This window comes from Pagrus pagrus, assembly GCF_965226575.1.
Source record: "Pagrus pagrus genome assembly, chromosome: 11".
NCBI lineage: Eukaryota > Metazoa > Chordata > Actinopteri > Spariformes > Sparidae > Pagrus > Pagrus pagrus.
The window spans coordinates 21,382,576-21,399,383 of record NC_140195.1 but is presented as its reverse complement, the minus strand read 5'-3'; the positions used below and the strand labels follow the sequence as shown (position 1 = coordinate 21,399,383).

The 16,808-nt window shown below is 38.6% G+C and overlaps 1 protein-coding gene across 2 annotated transcripts in view; it reads right to left on the bottom strand.

The window, feature by feature from the left end:
* Positions 1 to 16,808, bottom strand: part of gnas (GNAS complex locus) — a 35,954-nt gene that overhangs the window by 18,500 nt on the left and 646 nt on the right. The window contains exons 1-2 of one of the 2 annotated variants that reach the window (XM_084365493.1): positions 5,670 to 7,385; positions 1,304 to 1,376 (exon numbers count right to left, since the gene is read on the bottom strand). In XM_084365493.1, the coding sequence (XP_084221619.1) occupies positions 1,304 to 1,376; positions 5,670 to 5,808 (212 nt within the window). In that variant the 5' untranslated portion in view covers positions 5,809 to 7,385. Of the gene's footprint in view, positions 1 to 1,303; positions 1,377 to 5,669; positions 7,386 to 16,808 lie in introns of those variants that run through there. The other variant, XM_084365494.1, reaches the window with a different exon arrangement.

Genomic DNA, 16,808 nt, shown 5'->3' with positions numbered 1-16,808 from the left:
CAGTGGGTGGGCCGCCCAGGTATATTAACAGCAGCCCAAGTATATTAACAGCAGCCCAAGTATATTTGGTGACCCATCTTAGCATTTTATAGGCTCTTATTTTTGTTATCTGTAAGTGACAACAATGCCAACCGCAATAGATTAACCAGGTGACAATTATCCCTCGCTCTCCCGTCTACCGTCTGCAGAGAGGGAGATGCTCTCTGGTGTTACATCCCTCCTGTAAACGCACTGCTTGTGATGCTACCTCTCCTGTTTAATGTAGATCTACTTATGCCGCTGTTTTGTACAAACTTGTTAGTCCACCTGGTTATTGCGATGTTGTTCAGTGCACATTGGTTTTGATCGACTACATAATAAACAGCAAGCTTATATGATAATGGAAATACGGATGAAAAAATCCTAAACGCAAGATGTGTTTTCTGGGGGACTTTATCAAACTTACTGCTGACAAAGAAAGCAGATAACGTTGCTGGTACAGAGAAAACTGAAAGGAGGGGCAAGCCAGTGTACATGCATTAAGATGGACAATTAAAGCAACAGCATGTAGGACTAATGTAGGCAAACTCTTAAAGCTATTCTGAAGAAAGTTGATATTTGAGTCTCATTCACAGGTTGTCTAATATCATCATACTCATAACATAACTTTAGTGCTCCAGTCTTTAGTTATTTTGCAGAGGGTCAAACTTCCATTTCTGCACAGCACTCCAACTAGGCTGCCAAATCAGCTTTTAAAAATGAAAGCACTGGTTATGTGACATCACACAGGTTATTCTCTAGTAGGAGAAAGCTTGGTGAAATGACTGTAGACTAAAATCATATTGTTTTGGCTGACTAGTATCGTTTCATCCAAAAAGTAGCCATATAATCCTAAAGACTTCATCCCATTTCAGCCTCCTATTTCCATACTGCAAAAAAACAGGCACACCATGATGAACGATTAAAACGCCACAACAAGATCTGAAAGATGGAAGCTAGAATTAATGTTCCTTTTTGTTAGCTGCTTGGATACATTTTAAATGATATGTATCATTTTGATGTACAGTATATACTACTGACTAAGGCATCATGGAATATGCTGCAGTTTACCACATTAGCCTGCTCCTCAGGGCAGCTTCACTGTGATAAACATGTCAATTTCATATTCAGAAGACAAAGACCATCAAATGTACTCTGTAGCGTCTGATGCAGATTAAGGCGGGACATTGGCTCTAGAAATGGGACCCAGCCCATACAGTTTAAACCGACTGTCAATATGCTCACGTTCACCTACTAGGCCTTAAGTCTTTAGTATCATACTTACTCTGCATTGAAGCCGTTGACATGTAGGATCCTCATCTGTTTCACTATGGTGCTCTTTCCTGACTCTCCAGCTCCTGAGAGAGCGAAAGACAGAGACAGGGAAATATCAGGGCTCTGATGACATGTGAAACAAGACCACAGACATACACACTCACACAATGTCGGGATTCAGACCATACACATTTGTCTGACATACCACCTTACAGTACAGTGTTTATACAGTAGCTCTATTTCCCATACTTGGATACGAGCACTGTATCTGACTGAAAGGTTTTCAATTTGGAAGTTTGTTTACTGTTTTGGCTGTGACTTACTATGCCCTACAGAAAACTTTCAATAACAAACAGAGAATTTCATACATGACTGTGACTTTATTTGGGAAAACTGCGAGTGGAGGCAAGGACAGTGCTGCATGGTCATGGCTGGAATAATAAAGTGGATTATTCCACTAGATACTGTGATCCCAATCACAAGATTACAGACTGGATGATGACTGCCTTTAGACTTTTTCAATAAAAAGCAAGTTTAAACATTTCCCTTCAAGAGCAGGTGTTATAATAATTGTATATTCTTTTAAATGATTAAAATCTGTCCAGCGACCACAGATGGCTAAGAATCTTTTGGCTAACTGTTCAACAAACCAATAAATACAATACAATAAAATAAAATAATGCATTTCTCTTAGGATGTCGTATGTCTTAATTATTACATAGTCATTGTACAGCTGTGAGTCTCATTGCAAGATAATGTTGGTAATGTCCCACTAAAACATGTCAGCCTCAATATGTGACTATGGTACGTGTTGGGATGAGCATGCTGGGGTTCATGTTCTCGGAGGTGAACTGGAGCCACTGATGAGTTTTTGGTCACTTTTGGAGGAGTGATAAATGTGTGTACTGATATGGTTGTCAAATAACAAACTCAATATTAAGATCTGACAAGAAATCATAGGCCTGACGTCTGAGAAAGGAGACTTTACTCTTGGCCATTTTGGATGCGTGTGATGGAGAAAATGGGCAACTCTGTATCAACACAGTTTGTCCAATGTCTCCAAACTATTAGTCTATACTTGTTCAGTTTGGACAATATAGGTCAATTTCTAAGTAACACTTATACAATGACAATCCCAAAATAAAGTTGTTTGACAGACTGGCAGTTTGCACAGTTTGGTATTAGGATATTATAGCCAGTAATTCCCACACATGAGAGCTATTTGAGGTAGTCATGTACAGATGAGTCTGAGACTTGCTGAAGCTACAGTGCATACCATGAATTCATTACATCATGCTCTCAAATATGACTGAAGACCTCATGTCACAATGTCAGCTCTCCTCTTTTTTCTACCATCTCCCTTTATCTCCCCACACGACACTGTCTGAAGTACCAACTGGCCCTCAAGATTTGGTCAGATTCTTTGTCTTTTTTTTTTTTTTTTGTGATTTATAAAATACATTTTGCCGTTAAAATACATTTTTATTTATGCAAAGTTCTTGTACAGCTGTTATCAAACCAGCACTGGATTTGAGGAGTGTGGCTGGATTATAGTCTGCAAAGAAAACCATCTGCAAAAGTAACATTTTGAGAATAATGGGCATCAGTGGTTTGTCCAAAAGGAAATATTCCTAAAGTCTGTCTGTAATTCCAGTGAAACTTAAACATAAACCAATTAAAAACAGAGTCATATTTCCAAATAACTTTAATCAAACTAATTGATTAAAAATGTGTTTATATTGTTGAAGGACCACAGGGAACTCAAGTGTGGTGACATTTTTAACACACAATACCAGAAAAGTTGAACATGTGTGTAACTCTCATCAGATGAGATACAGTTCAGGAGAAGAGTAAGTTAGGGTAATACTGTAATCTACCAGAATTTCAATATAGTTGTATTTTCTGCTGAAGAAGTTATGAAATAAATCAGATAACTTGTCTTATTATGTTAACAGCTAGCATGGCCTCTGCTCTGAAGGATCTGTAACCAGACAAAGACAAACTTCCTGATAACATCAGTGGTCAAATTTATACAATCTGAACCTGAGAAGTGGACACACATGGGCAAAAGTTGCCACTGTAATGTAGACACAGATGTAAACTGTGCAATATGTCAATGAACGGTCATGAACTCTGATCAACCAAAATGTGAATGATCTCTGGGGCAAGATGCAACACTGTCTGTCAATTTAACATTTACTGCAGTTAAATAACAGATAACTGTCCTAGTGACTTACTATATAACAAACATTTGCAGAGCTTTGTGCACACAGGACTGTCCCTTTGATATGCAAATACTGTGGTGATATTGAATTATAATTGCACTGTTAATTAAAAAACTTGCAATGATTTTACAAACAAGTTCACTTCAGTTGTGTCTTTTAGCTAATATGTATAAAGTTTAAATGAATCTTAAGTCAGATAAGGTAAAAAATACAAAAATAAATAAACTACCTGATTAATAATGCACTCAGATTTGTGTTGCTAAATGCATGGTGAGTTTATTTTCTTGCCAGTTTCTGCTGAATCTGAAAATGTATCTTGACTATATCATAAAAGATACAACATTAAGAAACATGATTAAATTTCAAAAGTCACCAGCTGGATGAATGTTATAAGAAGCTTGAGAAGTGAATGGGATCCACTAGTTATGCTCAAGCATCGCACAAATGCATAAGTTCTGTTTTTTTATTTGCTGTAGTTAATTTTAAAAATGTTACATTCATAAATGGAGACCAATACATTGATTTTAGTTAAAAGCTTGTTGCCTGAAGGTCATGATAATGCTCAGTATTTAGGGTCTAGCTTGTAAAGTGTTAGTTTGTCAACCTGGGACTTAACATAACTGCTACCCCTTGATATAACACATATTTTGTGTCATCACTCCGTTTGGAGGTGTTAGTCTTCAGAGTGAAACAAACTCTGCTAACATGGGCCATGAAACCAGTAACACATTAATTAGCTGATCTACTTAATCCAATGAGTAGTGTAGTCCTAGTTGCAGATTACAATTATACTGAGCAGCATAAACCAATGATCAACAACTAGAGCCTGGTGGGTAGACATGCTAAAAGTTTTGTTCTGTAATGGATGGCCTCTGTGTGTGTGTGTGTGTGTGTGTGTGTGTGTGTGTGTGTGTGTGTGTGTCACCTGCACATAACACAAAGAATGACACCACAGCTGTTGAACAATTAGCCATGTGTTGGCTCCTGGTTGCCACTTTCACCACTAGATGCTTTAAGCTATGAATATGGATTGCACTACTTCAGACACTATCTTTTCCAAGCAAAGGGCTTAGCATACATTTTTGACAGTGACCCTTTCAGGCTTCATTTGGCTTTGTTCACTGTTTAAACATATCCTCGAAAATATGCAGAATCACAGCCCACAGGTCTGCGATAAAGTCAAACTAGCAGATTATATAATTGAACGGCAGCTAACTTTACGGCAGACATCTTTGTTTTGGTTTTCATGTGGGTCCTGTCCTTCTGCTTTCCTAAAGTCACCACAACTTCCTCCCCAACATAAATACAGGCGTGTCGTACAATACGCACCCTCACTGGCATTTCTGTAATCAGATATTATGATTTTTACAAAGAACACCATGGCTTCTTGGAAGTGGTAAGCCTGCCAATGGATATACGAGGAGGGTACAGAGGAGAGCACGGCAGGGAAAAGTTAGACACTCTTATTTGTCTCTTATGTAATGTAGAGACCCAACCCACCTCCAGTTCACTCTCTGACACACACAACCACATGTTGAGTCTTACACATGTTCATTTCTCCATTAAGGAGGTTTCAGTGTGTTTTTTGTCTTACAGTCACATTATCTTTATACACAGTCTGGGCTACACACTTCCATACTGGCATATAATGTACAACTAATGTGGCTTTCAGGCCAACACGCATGATTAGGACTAAAATGAATGCTATGTATTCACAAACAAGGCCTACTACAGCTGAAAAGGGATATTCTGTTAAAAGCATTAATCAATCAACTACAAATGACAATAGAACCAGTTTTGATTAATGTGAATGGTAGTTTATCCTAACGATGACTGACAGCAGCTTAACCACCAAACATACTTACTCTACATCACTGTATACTCTCCAACACCCCTATGGACTCTGCTACAGCATGTTTTGGTGTTGGTAGTAATGGACTGTCAATTTGACAGCAACATGCTGAAAACCCAGCACAGTGCTGCATTTTTAGCCTTATGCAATGGCAAAGTCACACTGTTGACAGTGTTTCCCAAAACAACATCCCAGAAGGTTATGCAGGGAGGAAGCAAAGCCTCAACTGTGCACACGGAGAGGACTTTCCTGTAAAGTAGCAAACATATAAAACAAAAATAAGATTAAACAAAACTCACCTAAAAGTAGTAGTCTGTGTGTTGCTCTGTATATCTGTTTGTCTTTTTGGAGCTGCTTCTCTATCTTTTTGTTTGCTTCTCTTTGTGCCTTCTCCTCATTTCTCTGGTCTTCGGTCTTACTGTTGCCCAAACAACCCATCTTCCCGCAAGAAAAAAGAAAAAAGGGGGTCCAGGGGAAGGAGGAGGAGGAGGTGGAAGAAGAAGAAGTGGAGGTGGAGGGGGGTATGTGGAAGAAAAATAAATAAATAAACTAAACTAGTCTAGATCCCTCGCTTGTCATGCGGATTTGGCAACAATGTCACCCACATTTACACAGTTTAACGTCCCCGGCCTGCTCCAAAAACTGTCCGTGGTGCAGCACAGGAGAAATTATGTGTCCATAACGCCTATTTTGCTGTCAGAGAAAGGGCAGGATACTGTTGCTGACGACACCGAGGCCGCCTTCTCAGCTTGCTGAATCCTGCTCGGGCTTTTTCCTCCTTCACATGCAGTATTAGTTTTTGTTTTGTTTTCCCTACTCTCTCCCCCCAGTCGACTGTGTAACGTTAACAGCTGTAATCCACAACGTCCTTTAAGAGACCAAAAATCGTGGTTTCACCTCAAACGGAGGCAGAACAAACAGCCTAATTTGCATCTCCAAAAGCCCGGGTCTTGCGTCTCACTGCTGCCCGTGACAAGGAGCCGAACTCGGCGTGTCCGAAAACCTCGCCCGTGCTGTGGTGCGGCTCGTTTCCACGTCTCCTCTCATGATAAAGATTTCCATAGGTGCACACTTAGACTCTCTATCTATTTCTCTGTCTCCCCGACAGCTGTCTTCGTCGGGGGGCCCAGCAGGACAGGAGGGAGGAAAATAATATTTACACCCAAACGAGCTACATGTGTGATAGTCTCAGTGCTTCCGTCGTCATCCGGCTCCTTTTCATTCGCTGCATCAAATCAACCCAAAACAGCTCCAAACTCACTGCGGTTGTCTTTTCGGCTGGATCCCCCACCACCTCCAACTCCGACACGATCCAATATCCCCCCGATTTGTCCTCCTTATTTGTGATGGCTGTTCCTTGCTGTGTTTTCTCCTCCAAAGGGCCTTCTCTCTCTCTCTCCCTGCCCCTCGCTTTTGTTGCTGAAATGTGTTATCAGCCCCTCACATCACCACCGAGCCTCCAAAAACTGCGCACCGATAGACTTTTTTTTTTTCAAATTCCCGGCTCGGGTCCGACGAATCCCTTCAAGAAAAGAAAAATCATCAAAAAAGGGCAAAAAAAAGAAAAGAAAAAGAAAAACGTGACCAAGATGCGAGAATCCCTCGAAATGTATCCACGTTTCTTGCAGGTGAAAAAGCAACCCCCGCTGTCAGGCTCAGTTTTTATAGCCTACATAAGGCCTATATGTGTACACATACACACACTCATACAAACATAAGCTACATATATATATTCCTCTTGAATCCGAGGTGGGTAAATAGGCTACAGGCTTGAGACTACATGTGCATTTACATTCACAAAAAATAGGACGCGGGGTTGTTGTAGCAGCACATTCCCACCGCGAAGGCCGCTCCCCTCCTGGCCGCTGGTCGTGGAAGGTGAAAGACAGGAATAACCAATTCTTGGAGGTTATTATTTTCTCCCTTTCTCTCTCTCGCTTTCTCTCTCTCCGAGAATAGTAGCCTACATTGAGGAGATAGACAGCGCTGAAGAGAGACGGGGTGGGGCCACACGGCGCTCATTGAACCCTGGGAAGGAAGGACCGAGAGAGGAGGAGAGGAGAGGCCGCTTCGACTCGTCACGTGGGCCGGGCGCGGAGCAGCGTCAGCGGCGCGGCTCTGCGGAGAAAACGGCGCCCTCTTCAAAGAAACCCAGAGCACACGGTTTGAAGGGTGGGAGTCATGAACAAGCAGCCGGGCCGGGGGCTACCAGAGCTGGCCACACGGCCTGTCACAGGAGACACCCTAGACCCCCTAGCGCCAATCCAAACAAGCCAACAATAGTACATATACAACAACAAATGGTACATGACCTGATAGTCCAGAGAGCATGTTTTATCTATGGATGACAGCTTACCCTGTTCTGTGTTTCCCAAGCAATCATGACTGAAAATATATGGCTGGTATGTGTGTTTACAAAGATAATTGATATAAATGAGCCTTGAAAGGCATCATACAATCTAAATACCAGCTGGAGTAGTATTAGTACTTGTTGTTTGTTTGAATCGTATTTTATACACCATCTATTAATGACAACATTAAGGATAATATTCAGGATAAAAAATGTTAAGATACTTACTACAACAAACATTTAGGAAGAAATTCATCACATATGGTTAAATATCATGGGGCCACATGACAGTGTCCATCCATCAATCTTTCCTTTAGTCCATCCGGTATGTTTTGGGTGAAAAGAATATTACACTCAGGACTCGTCTGTCACAGGGCATAACAATCAGATACACACATATCCACCTATGTAGGTGTGTGCTCTAGACCTCTAACCTGCATGTCTCAAGACTGTGGGAGGAAACCTGTTGACACATGCCGGACATGCAAACTGCACAATAACCTGAACCCAGGAGCTTCATTGTGTCAATCATTAGCTGTCAGTAGTAGATTTTTTCATTTGGACCAATCATTTTAGCCCAATTGTGGTAAAAAATTTAAAAACCAAAAACAGTTTATAACATAAACAGGTACAGCAAATTGCGTCTGAGGAACATGCAGTATTAAAACTAGCAATTCCAGCTGGTCATGGCTAACTAAACTCTAAACTAACTAACTAAAACCTTGAAGTGTTAGCATCATTGATGATAAAACAAGTTGTTTTAATGTCGTTGTTGTTTTATTGTTAATGAGCAAGTCCTATAAGAGGTTAATTTGTAATCTAAATGAATGAGTGAATGTGTAATTGTTTGCAAAATGTAACACTGTTTAAATACTAACAATTACTTTTAGACCCAACAAAATATATATTTTAACAGTTAATGGGGCTAAAGATTTGAGGCTGAATAAAGACATTCTGTAAATGTTACATGACATAATAATTCTTCAAATTAGTTATGCTATTAATTATGCTATTAAATAAAAGGTTCATGATAGTTACAGGGGGCTGTCAGCTCTATTGCTGTTAGGCTTGTTGAACACTAGGTGGCAGCAGTATTCTTACTCTGAGCTGCAGGCTTGGGGTTAATGTCATGTCTGTCAAGTCAATCCAAACTACCACATAATTCTCAGACATTTCAGAATATGTAAAAACAAATCTTTTTATTTATAATTTCTTTATTTTCTAGAGTGACTTTGCAAAGTGAAACTGGTTTCCTGCTTAATTTGTAGTCGAAATAGTCTTAAAGGTTAAGTTTTGATGCGAAAGGTGTATTAGGCAGGACTATGTCCATGTCAGTGTCAAGTCATTCCTGACTGTGATGAACGTTTCAGGATTTGAATGGGTGTCTATTATGGACTGTAAAATTAAAAATGTTTTTTGTTATGACCTTATTAAAACAACATCAGGATGCCTTTATTTGCAGACAAAGCTGCTGTTTGTTTTCTGTAGACCATAATGCTTCCCTTTTCTTCTAATAAAAAGCAGATGATCTTTTTCCTTCGCTTTTCATGACTTATGAAAACACCCTGTATCCTCTAACCAAGCATCCGAACTCCACCCAGATCCATAACCAGTTCAAAAAGTGAAATGCATCTGTGAGCGTACTAAAAGCTGTGGAAAGCTCGGTGTATGAATCCCCCGGCTGTCCACTGGGTTTTGCGGTGGGCTTTGGTAGTAAGTGTTGTGAAGACCTCGTGCTGTCTGGTGCTTGAGGCCAAATCAGTCAAAATCTCTGAGGAACAGCCTCCATTTGGACTAACGTGAAAACATTACTGCCACACCTCTTTTCTCCAGTTTGGTTGTCAAGATATGCTATCTATAAATTTGTCTGTACATCAGCTGCATTAAGTAATTATAATATATACATATACGTAGTGAAAGTATATTCTTTGCCTATGCCAAAGTCTGAAAATCTTGAGCCTGAGTCTAATATTAAATGCAAAAGCAAGTCATGACTTCAAACTTCAAATCACAATTTCCCGTTAATTGTCTCAGCATCAACATTCCTTCACTCCACTTCTATACTTGTTTTGGAAACATTAGTTTTGTAAGTGTGTTTACATACACAGTCTATGGTCTGTATTGTTACTAGCTTTGGCCTGCAACGTAAAAATGCAAATTGCAGCGTTCCTTTGTAGCACGTTGTTGAGCTTTTTGTTGTGGTAAACACAAACGTTCTCAAGAAACTATTGAGACCAAACTAGCCTTTGAATTTGAATTTTCAGCTACTGGCTACTGCTCTTCATCCTTTTCTTCAGTGCCATTTGCATTCTCACCTATTACATTTGCATGCTAATAGTGAAATGATTTACATACTGTGGTATTAATGCAGTTTTGTGCTGTAGACGGTGGTGTGGAAAGGTACGACACTGATGGAGTTTGGCAAATGACCATATGTAGATGTTAGAGGAACTAATATGAGACTGTTCACAGCAACAGATCAATAAAAGCTCAGCACTCATCAAAACCAAAGCACTAAAATGTGTAAGAGTTTCCCAATCATGCGTCAGCGTGCCAGTTAGCTATTCTTGCTTAAACAAAACTGATTCCGGCTAATACATGTCGGCACGTCCTCTTGTACACAAGCAGCGCACAAATTATCGATCAAGCTCCAGCCCCGATTTCTAATCTTTAAACTAAACCAAAGCTTTGACAATAATCCTCAGACAACTTTCCAAATAGTCTCCCCTAATTTTCCTACCTTTGATCTCTTAAATAATATAATTTATAATACATTTATATTAATATTATATATAATACACACACACACATACACACGCTTCTCCCCCAATAGCACCACCCGAGACCCTTTTTTCAGCACGTCCGCTCGCAGTTCTTTTTAACTGCACTGTCATGAAATGTTAGCTGCCTACTCAGCACTCGTTCTCATCATAATCAATTTAGATCTACTGCAGACGAGTAATTGAATGTGTGTTTTCCTCTCATTGAGTCAGAGGGTTTATCTGCCCACAGAGGAGCATCATCTGTGATCATCTACAGACATTACACACAATGAGTTTAGTTTGGGCTTAGTTAACAAAGTTGGGATTGTCTGGATTATTTGTGGCATTAAGATGATTATACAGATCATTAAATTAGATGTTATGATATTCTGAGTATTTTGTAAAAATGTTAACTGAAGCTCCTTTTTTTACACCCTCCTTTCCCTTTCATAGTGTTTCCCTCATTTCAATCTGTGTAAAGCTGAAGTTGCGTCTTTTCAGCACCACTCTGCCCACAAATTAGTTTGTCATTAAATACAGTAGTCACAAGGAATTTTTTCATTATCATTTCATGTACCGATTATTTTCTCTATTAATCATCTGGTCTATAAAATGTTAGTAATACCATTTGCCATTTGTTGAACCCAAGCTGATAAATAAATAGCTTGTTTTGTTTTTTTGTTTTTTAACAAACACTCCAAATCCAAAGACATTTGATTTATAAGACTTGCCAAAAGCAGCAAATCCTCATTAATAACAAGGCTGAACTGACGAACATTCCTCATATAAATACTTGCTGATCACTTTTCTGATGATTGACTGATCAATTAATTGGCTCCATATTGAAGCTCAAGTCCTAAGTTTCTGCACAGAATTATTGATGTACATTATGTAGAAACCATACGCTTAATATTAATACGATGAGTAGCTGTAGGCCAACAACACAAGACACAATACTTGTTTGATTTCATTATAACATTTCAAGCGATTTTTGGTTTCTTAAGCAGTGTTTTCTTGTTCCACACTGACTGTATTGACTTTCACTTCCACACAGAGTAATCAACAATTCCCCATCTTCAAATTGAATAGACTTTACAGGATCCAATTTATAAATTCCCTGTGTGAAATGGTTATTATTTAAATTAACAGACTCTTGTTTAAATGTCTGTCACAGTAATTAACCGATTTCCTCAACTCACTCCTCTCACAGTCCTGTCTCATAGTTGCAGCTGCTATTTCAGCAGGTTTATGTTGTTACTTTATGAAAAAAATTGTCATCTGACAAAAAACATTGTATTACATTTTCCTTAGAGGATGATGCAGTGATTTTGCTATTTTTTTAGAGCAGAAGTTAATGTTTTTGCTAGTCTCAATCCTTGCATTGATCATTCCTCTATAGTCACACCAGCTCTTAATGGCCTCACAGCCATGAATATTAGATACACTTCCCTTCACCCCACAGGGCAAATATGATGAGCCAGCCTGACGCGGCTGTGCGGAGACAAACACAATGCTGTATGAGCATCTGTCTGGGTTCAGAAATAAAGAAATTAGTGGTGGTTTCAACATAATGCGTGAATGAATGCAAAAATGCCTGCATGCACATTCACTGCGTTCAAAAAAGACTTTCAAGCACAATCATAAAAGCTGTCATAATATTGTGTCTAAAAACTCACAGTTTCTCTCTGCTGCTGCTGTTTGTTGCTCTGGATTTGTGCATTAATGGAAGTATGTTTTTCAGTCATGTAATGATAAGCGGATATTCTCCTGAGTGAGATTAGCCTCAATATGAGCATAGTAACAGAGATGCTGGGATACAACCCATTATGTCTGAGAGAGGGAGAGGGAGGGAAAGGAGGGTGTGACAGAGACACAAGCAAAGAGCGGAGGGAGTCATCATCCTCACTCAATTTTAAATCAAGGTTCTCGACACTCCCGTCAATTTTGGACTGGCATTGCATCCGTCTAGTTTGAGTGTGTTGGACTCAAACTCTCTCCTGAATTTTTTCCACTGTATTGGAGGATCTTTCGACCGCGACCGCATACATTTACTTCTGAGAAATGTGTGAGCAGGTTGGAGTTTCCCTCCTCACTGCCAAGACATCTAGAGGGTGATAGTATCTAAAGGAGCAGTTTGGGTGTCTCTGACACAGAGAAGGAGACATGGCAGGAGACCTATTGGTTGGGCTGCTCTATAACTTATTACTACCATTGCTTCTGCTGACTGGTGAGTTTATGTCTCTCTTTAATTATTTCATTCATATGCATTTTTGCTGATAGAATATACAGATGGTATTTTCAATTATTTTCCCACAAACTGCTTTCTGTGGTGGCTTTTATTTTTGCATGGTATCAGTACTGGTTTAATATTTATATATTGGGTATAATTCCTCCTTTTAGTTGAAACAGTTTACATTGAAGGTAACATCAATGAGGTAGAGTAAATCTAGTAAATCTTAGTTCATGTGTGCTTACTGTTGCAGACAGCTGGTGTTCTGCTGAATAGTACTGAGGAGAGGCACAACGCTGGCTCAGTCTCAGGGATTAAAAAGGCACTCTATTAGGTGCATTCATACCTTATGATACATAAATTAAGTCTTGAGTGATGCTATTGAGCCAGCATTTTGCAAGAAGCAGTGTGTGTTGCCAGTTCAGGGTTGAGATGGACAATGCTGACCAAAGATTTACCTGAACAGTATTGTATCTACTGTGATGTGATTCTTCTCTTAGACACTATCTAAGAGCAAACTTTTTTTGCCCTTGCATGTTGCTCTGTGTTTCGAAGGGGACGCTTCACCTCCTATTAAATTTGCTCACTAGTTGAACTACTTGAAATTTTGGAAAAGTATCAAAAGATGTTACAATAGATTTGCTGTTGCTGCTGTGGTGTTGTTGTGATGAACAAATACATCACTCTCATTTTCCTTCTTACCGTAAGGACAGTATGAAGATTACAGATTGTTTTACTCATGTTTTATCTTGAAGCCCGCAAACCTCTCATTGGTCAAGCATTGTTTAACCTCACATCAATTTACATTAGATTCTGGTCAAGATGCCAAAGTTTTTGAAAAGTTACCAAATATAGGCTGAATTACAGGAAATAGTTAATGTATAAGACATCTAGAATTTTCCATTCGATCTACTTTTGTAATTATAGAAAAAATGGTGTCAAAGTTCAACACATTACGCCCCAGACCAAACACATAAAGGATTTCTAAGTGATACAGTGAGAAAAACATTTCTTTAGCTACTTTCAGTAAATCTGCATGAAATAAAGGGATGCTGCATTTAGTAAATTTAAATTTAAATGTGCTTTCACTAGTGGATTTCTATCTACTTATTTAAGCTCAGGCAGTCACTGTGGAGGACTTTCAATTTCATTATGTCAACTAAAAGTAACCAGGCAGATGTTTTTCTATTTCACATGCTTGTGTGTAAGACACAGCACATGTTGATTTAGATGAGATGTGGGATTTTCATTACATCATTATTTGTATTAGTTTACAAACATTCAAAATCAGGTGAGAGGCAGGTTATACTCACACAGGTTATTTGCTTCTTTCTTTTCTTTTAGAGTTTCTTTGGCTTTCAATGACACCTGTTTGTGATATACTGAATTAATTACAAGACAATTATATTAAACAGATGAAGTATGTGTGTTCTTTCTTCTGCACCTCAGCCTCTTTGTTCCGCTACAATGGTCTGTCAGTGGTGTATTTCCTGTTTTTGCTCACCTTGCCGCTGCTGCCGAACCCAACCCTGGTCACCATGAAAGGTGAGAGGGGATCCAAAGACAAATTATATCATATTTATGATTTTGCAGGTTTTTATTTAGGTTTGAAACCATTCTACCATGTAACAAATAATTCTCATCAACACCAATGGTAAATTTCTCCATTATTAAGGTGGTATAGAGCAAATGCTGTAACCTTGTGAAGTACTCCTATTTAAAAGTATCATAAGCATTTCCTGTGACATTCAATGTGTAATATTAATTTGGTAACAGCTGAACTGTAAACTCAGTGGTGAAAATTGAGGGAAAGCAAACTGCAACACAGCATAATAATTATAAGCATATATTGTGTATAATTTGGTCAAAGTTTGATGTTAAAACAAAGGGGGAGAGGAGCAGAGATGAAGCAAAAAAGATTATATTTAGTCAGACAAAATGTGTGTGTTTGTGTGTGTGTGTGTGTGTGTGTGTGTGTGTGTGTGTGTGTGTGTGTGAGTGTGTGTGTGTGTGTGTGTGTGCTTTTTCTGTATTGATCACTGCATTCAGGTGAATTAAAGTATCTGTACTCCTCCCTCAAACTACTTTGTAAAGGGGATGTGGTTGGAACGGTCAAATCAATTATACATAGCCTGGTAATTACAGTGAGGAATTAAAAGATGTGATGTCAGCATTTTGACAGCATTTTTTCTTCTTTCACTTTACATCCCTCCATCTAAAATCTGTTTGCCTTTCAGCCTGTCTTTGAAAGCTCCATAGATCCCATAGTTAGATTCATCTCTCTAATATGATCCCGCTATGATCCCGGCTAAGTGGTCAAGCGTGTGCACATCCTGTGTGCTTTTGTTTCTTGGGTTTTTGTACGTCCACCTATAGTTGGTAGAGTGCACGCATGTGTGATCATGTAACTCCTTTATTGGGAGGCAGAAAGGTTTAAGTGAAACAAAGCTTTTAGTAAAAATCCTGAACATCAACAGTACATTTGCTGGCTCAGCTGTTGTTGAGCCACATCAGCGATTAATGCTCATGTATCTCAAACCTTCTGATTACAAGTTTGTTTGAAAAAACAAAACAAATTAATGGTAAGCTACGGGTTTCCAGCATTTAATTTTCATAGTTAATAACAGTGCATAAATGTATTGCACTTGTAATAACTTTGTCTGGAAAGGTGCAGTTTATCAAAGAAGGATATTATTTTTTTACAAAATGTAACATAATGGGTAGTTGTTTTAAATAAATATCTGACTTGTACTCTCGACATCATTGAAAATGAGGGCTTGCTCTCAATGATTCTTGAGATTAAATAAAGGTTTAAAAAAAAAAAAAATGCAGTTTAAACTCCACACTTCTCTTAGGAACTACAAGTTAGTTTCAGATTTACTTACTTTAGTTGAAACATTAAAACATATTAAGTAAAGACTTAGTTATGTGCAAATCAATGGCCGTAAAATGTGTAGCGCTGTTCGTTAGAGGCAATCATCCATGTAACAGGAAATTACTTCCGCATTACTAACTAGGGTTGCAGTTTTATAGCGTGGAATGAATTTTTAATTCTACTGTATTAGTGTTATTAAAAAAAATGCAGTAGTAAGTTCATATCAAGCTTCATGTCTGTCAGGACATAATATTTCTTATAATTTCTTATCTTATTTCATCCTTTCTACTAACTTTAACCTCACCTTCAAAAAAGACAGTTGTAAGGGGCCAAACAATATATCAACCGTTTAAAAGTTTCCATCTACCTCCTCTACAGGACCAACAATAAAATCCACTAAGTTATCAGGAGTTGATCATGGTTTCTCTCACTTGCTACTCTATTCAGGTAAAACGGGTGAATTTTTGCGGCTGATCATCTATACAAGTCTGACCCTCCTGACCCTCCAGTGCTTCATGCAGATCCCCTTTGCCTACATCCCACTACATGGTAAATACAAACTTGTGACAATTCTCAGAATAACACAGTGTTGCTAGTAAAATAAAATGTCACCAGTCCTGTGGGCAGACTTCAATGAAATATTGTATACAGAGAAATACATACAGTAATTTGTAACAAATCTCTTTTATCATGTAAAACTATTATAACTTTCAGGAACTAAGAGCAGCTTTGTTTCCAGCTTGATGATCATGTTTTTTGTTATAGTTAGCGGCCACTGGGAAACTGTCCTCTACCATGTGGGCATTGTAAGGTATGGAAGCACACAAGACATTCATATTTTCGAGGAAAATATCTGTGGTTACGCAGTTTTATATCCAAAAACTTTAAATTATATCTACTTCACATTACTGCTAACCATTTTAGATTGCATTCCTATGTCTTAGACAGCCTTTTAATTCAGTTGGTTTCGGTGTAGTATGAAAGTCAACTTATTGAGCCTGAAAACATGCATGAAATACATCACAAATATTTACTTATGCTGTCAAAAGGCAACTAAATGTTTACTATCTAATGAAAATCTCAACAAATTGATATTCATAACTTTCTGACATGACTGGAGATTAGCGGAGATCAAACCTATGATGAGGTTTGTATGTTTCCAGATTCAGCTCGGTTGATGCTGGGAACGTTGTGCGTCTCCTGGCCCCAGATATAGGCCTC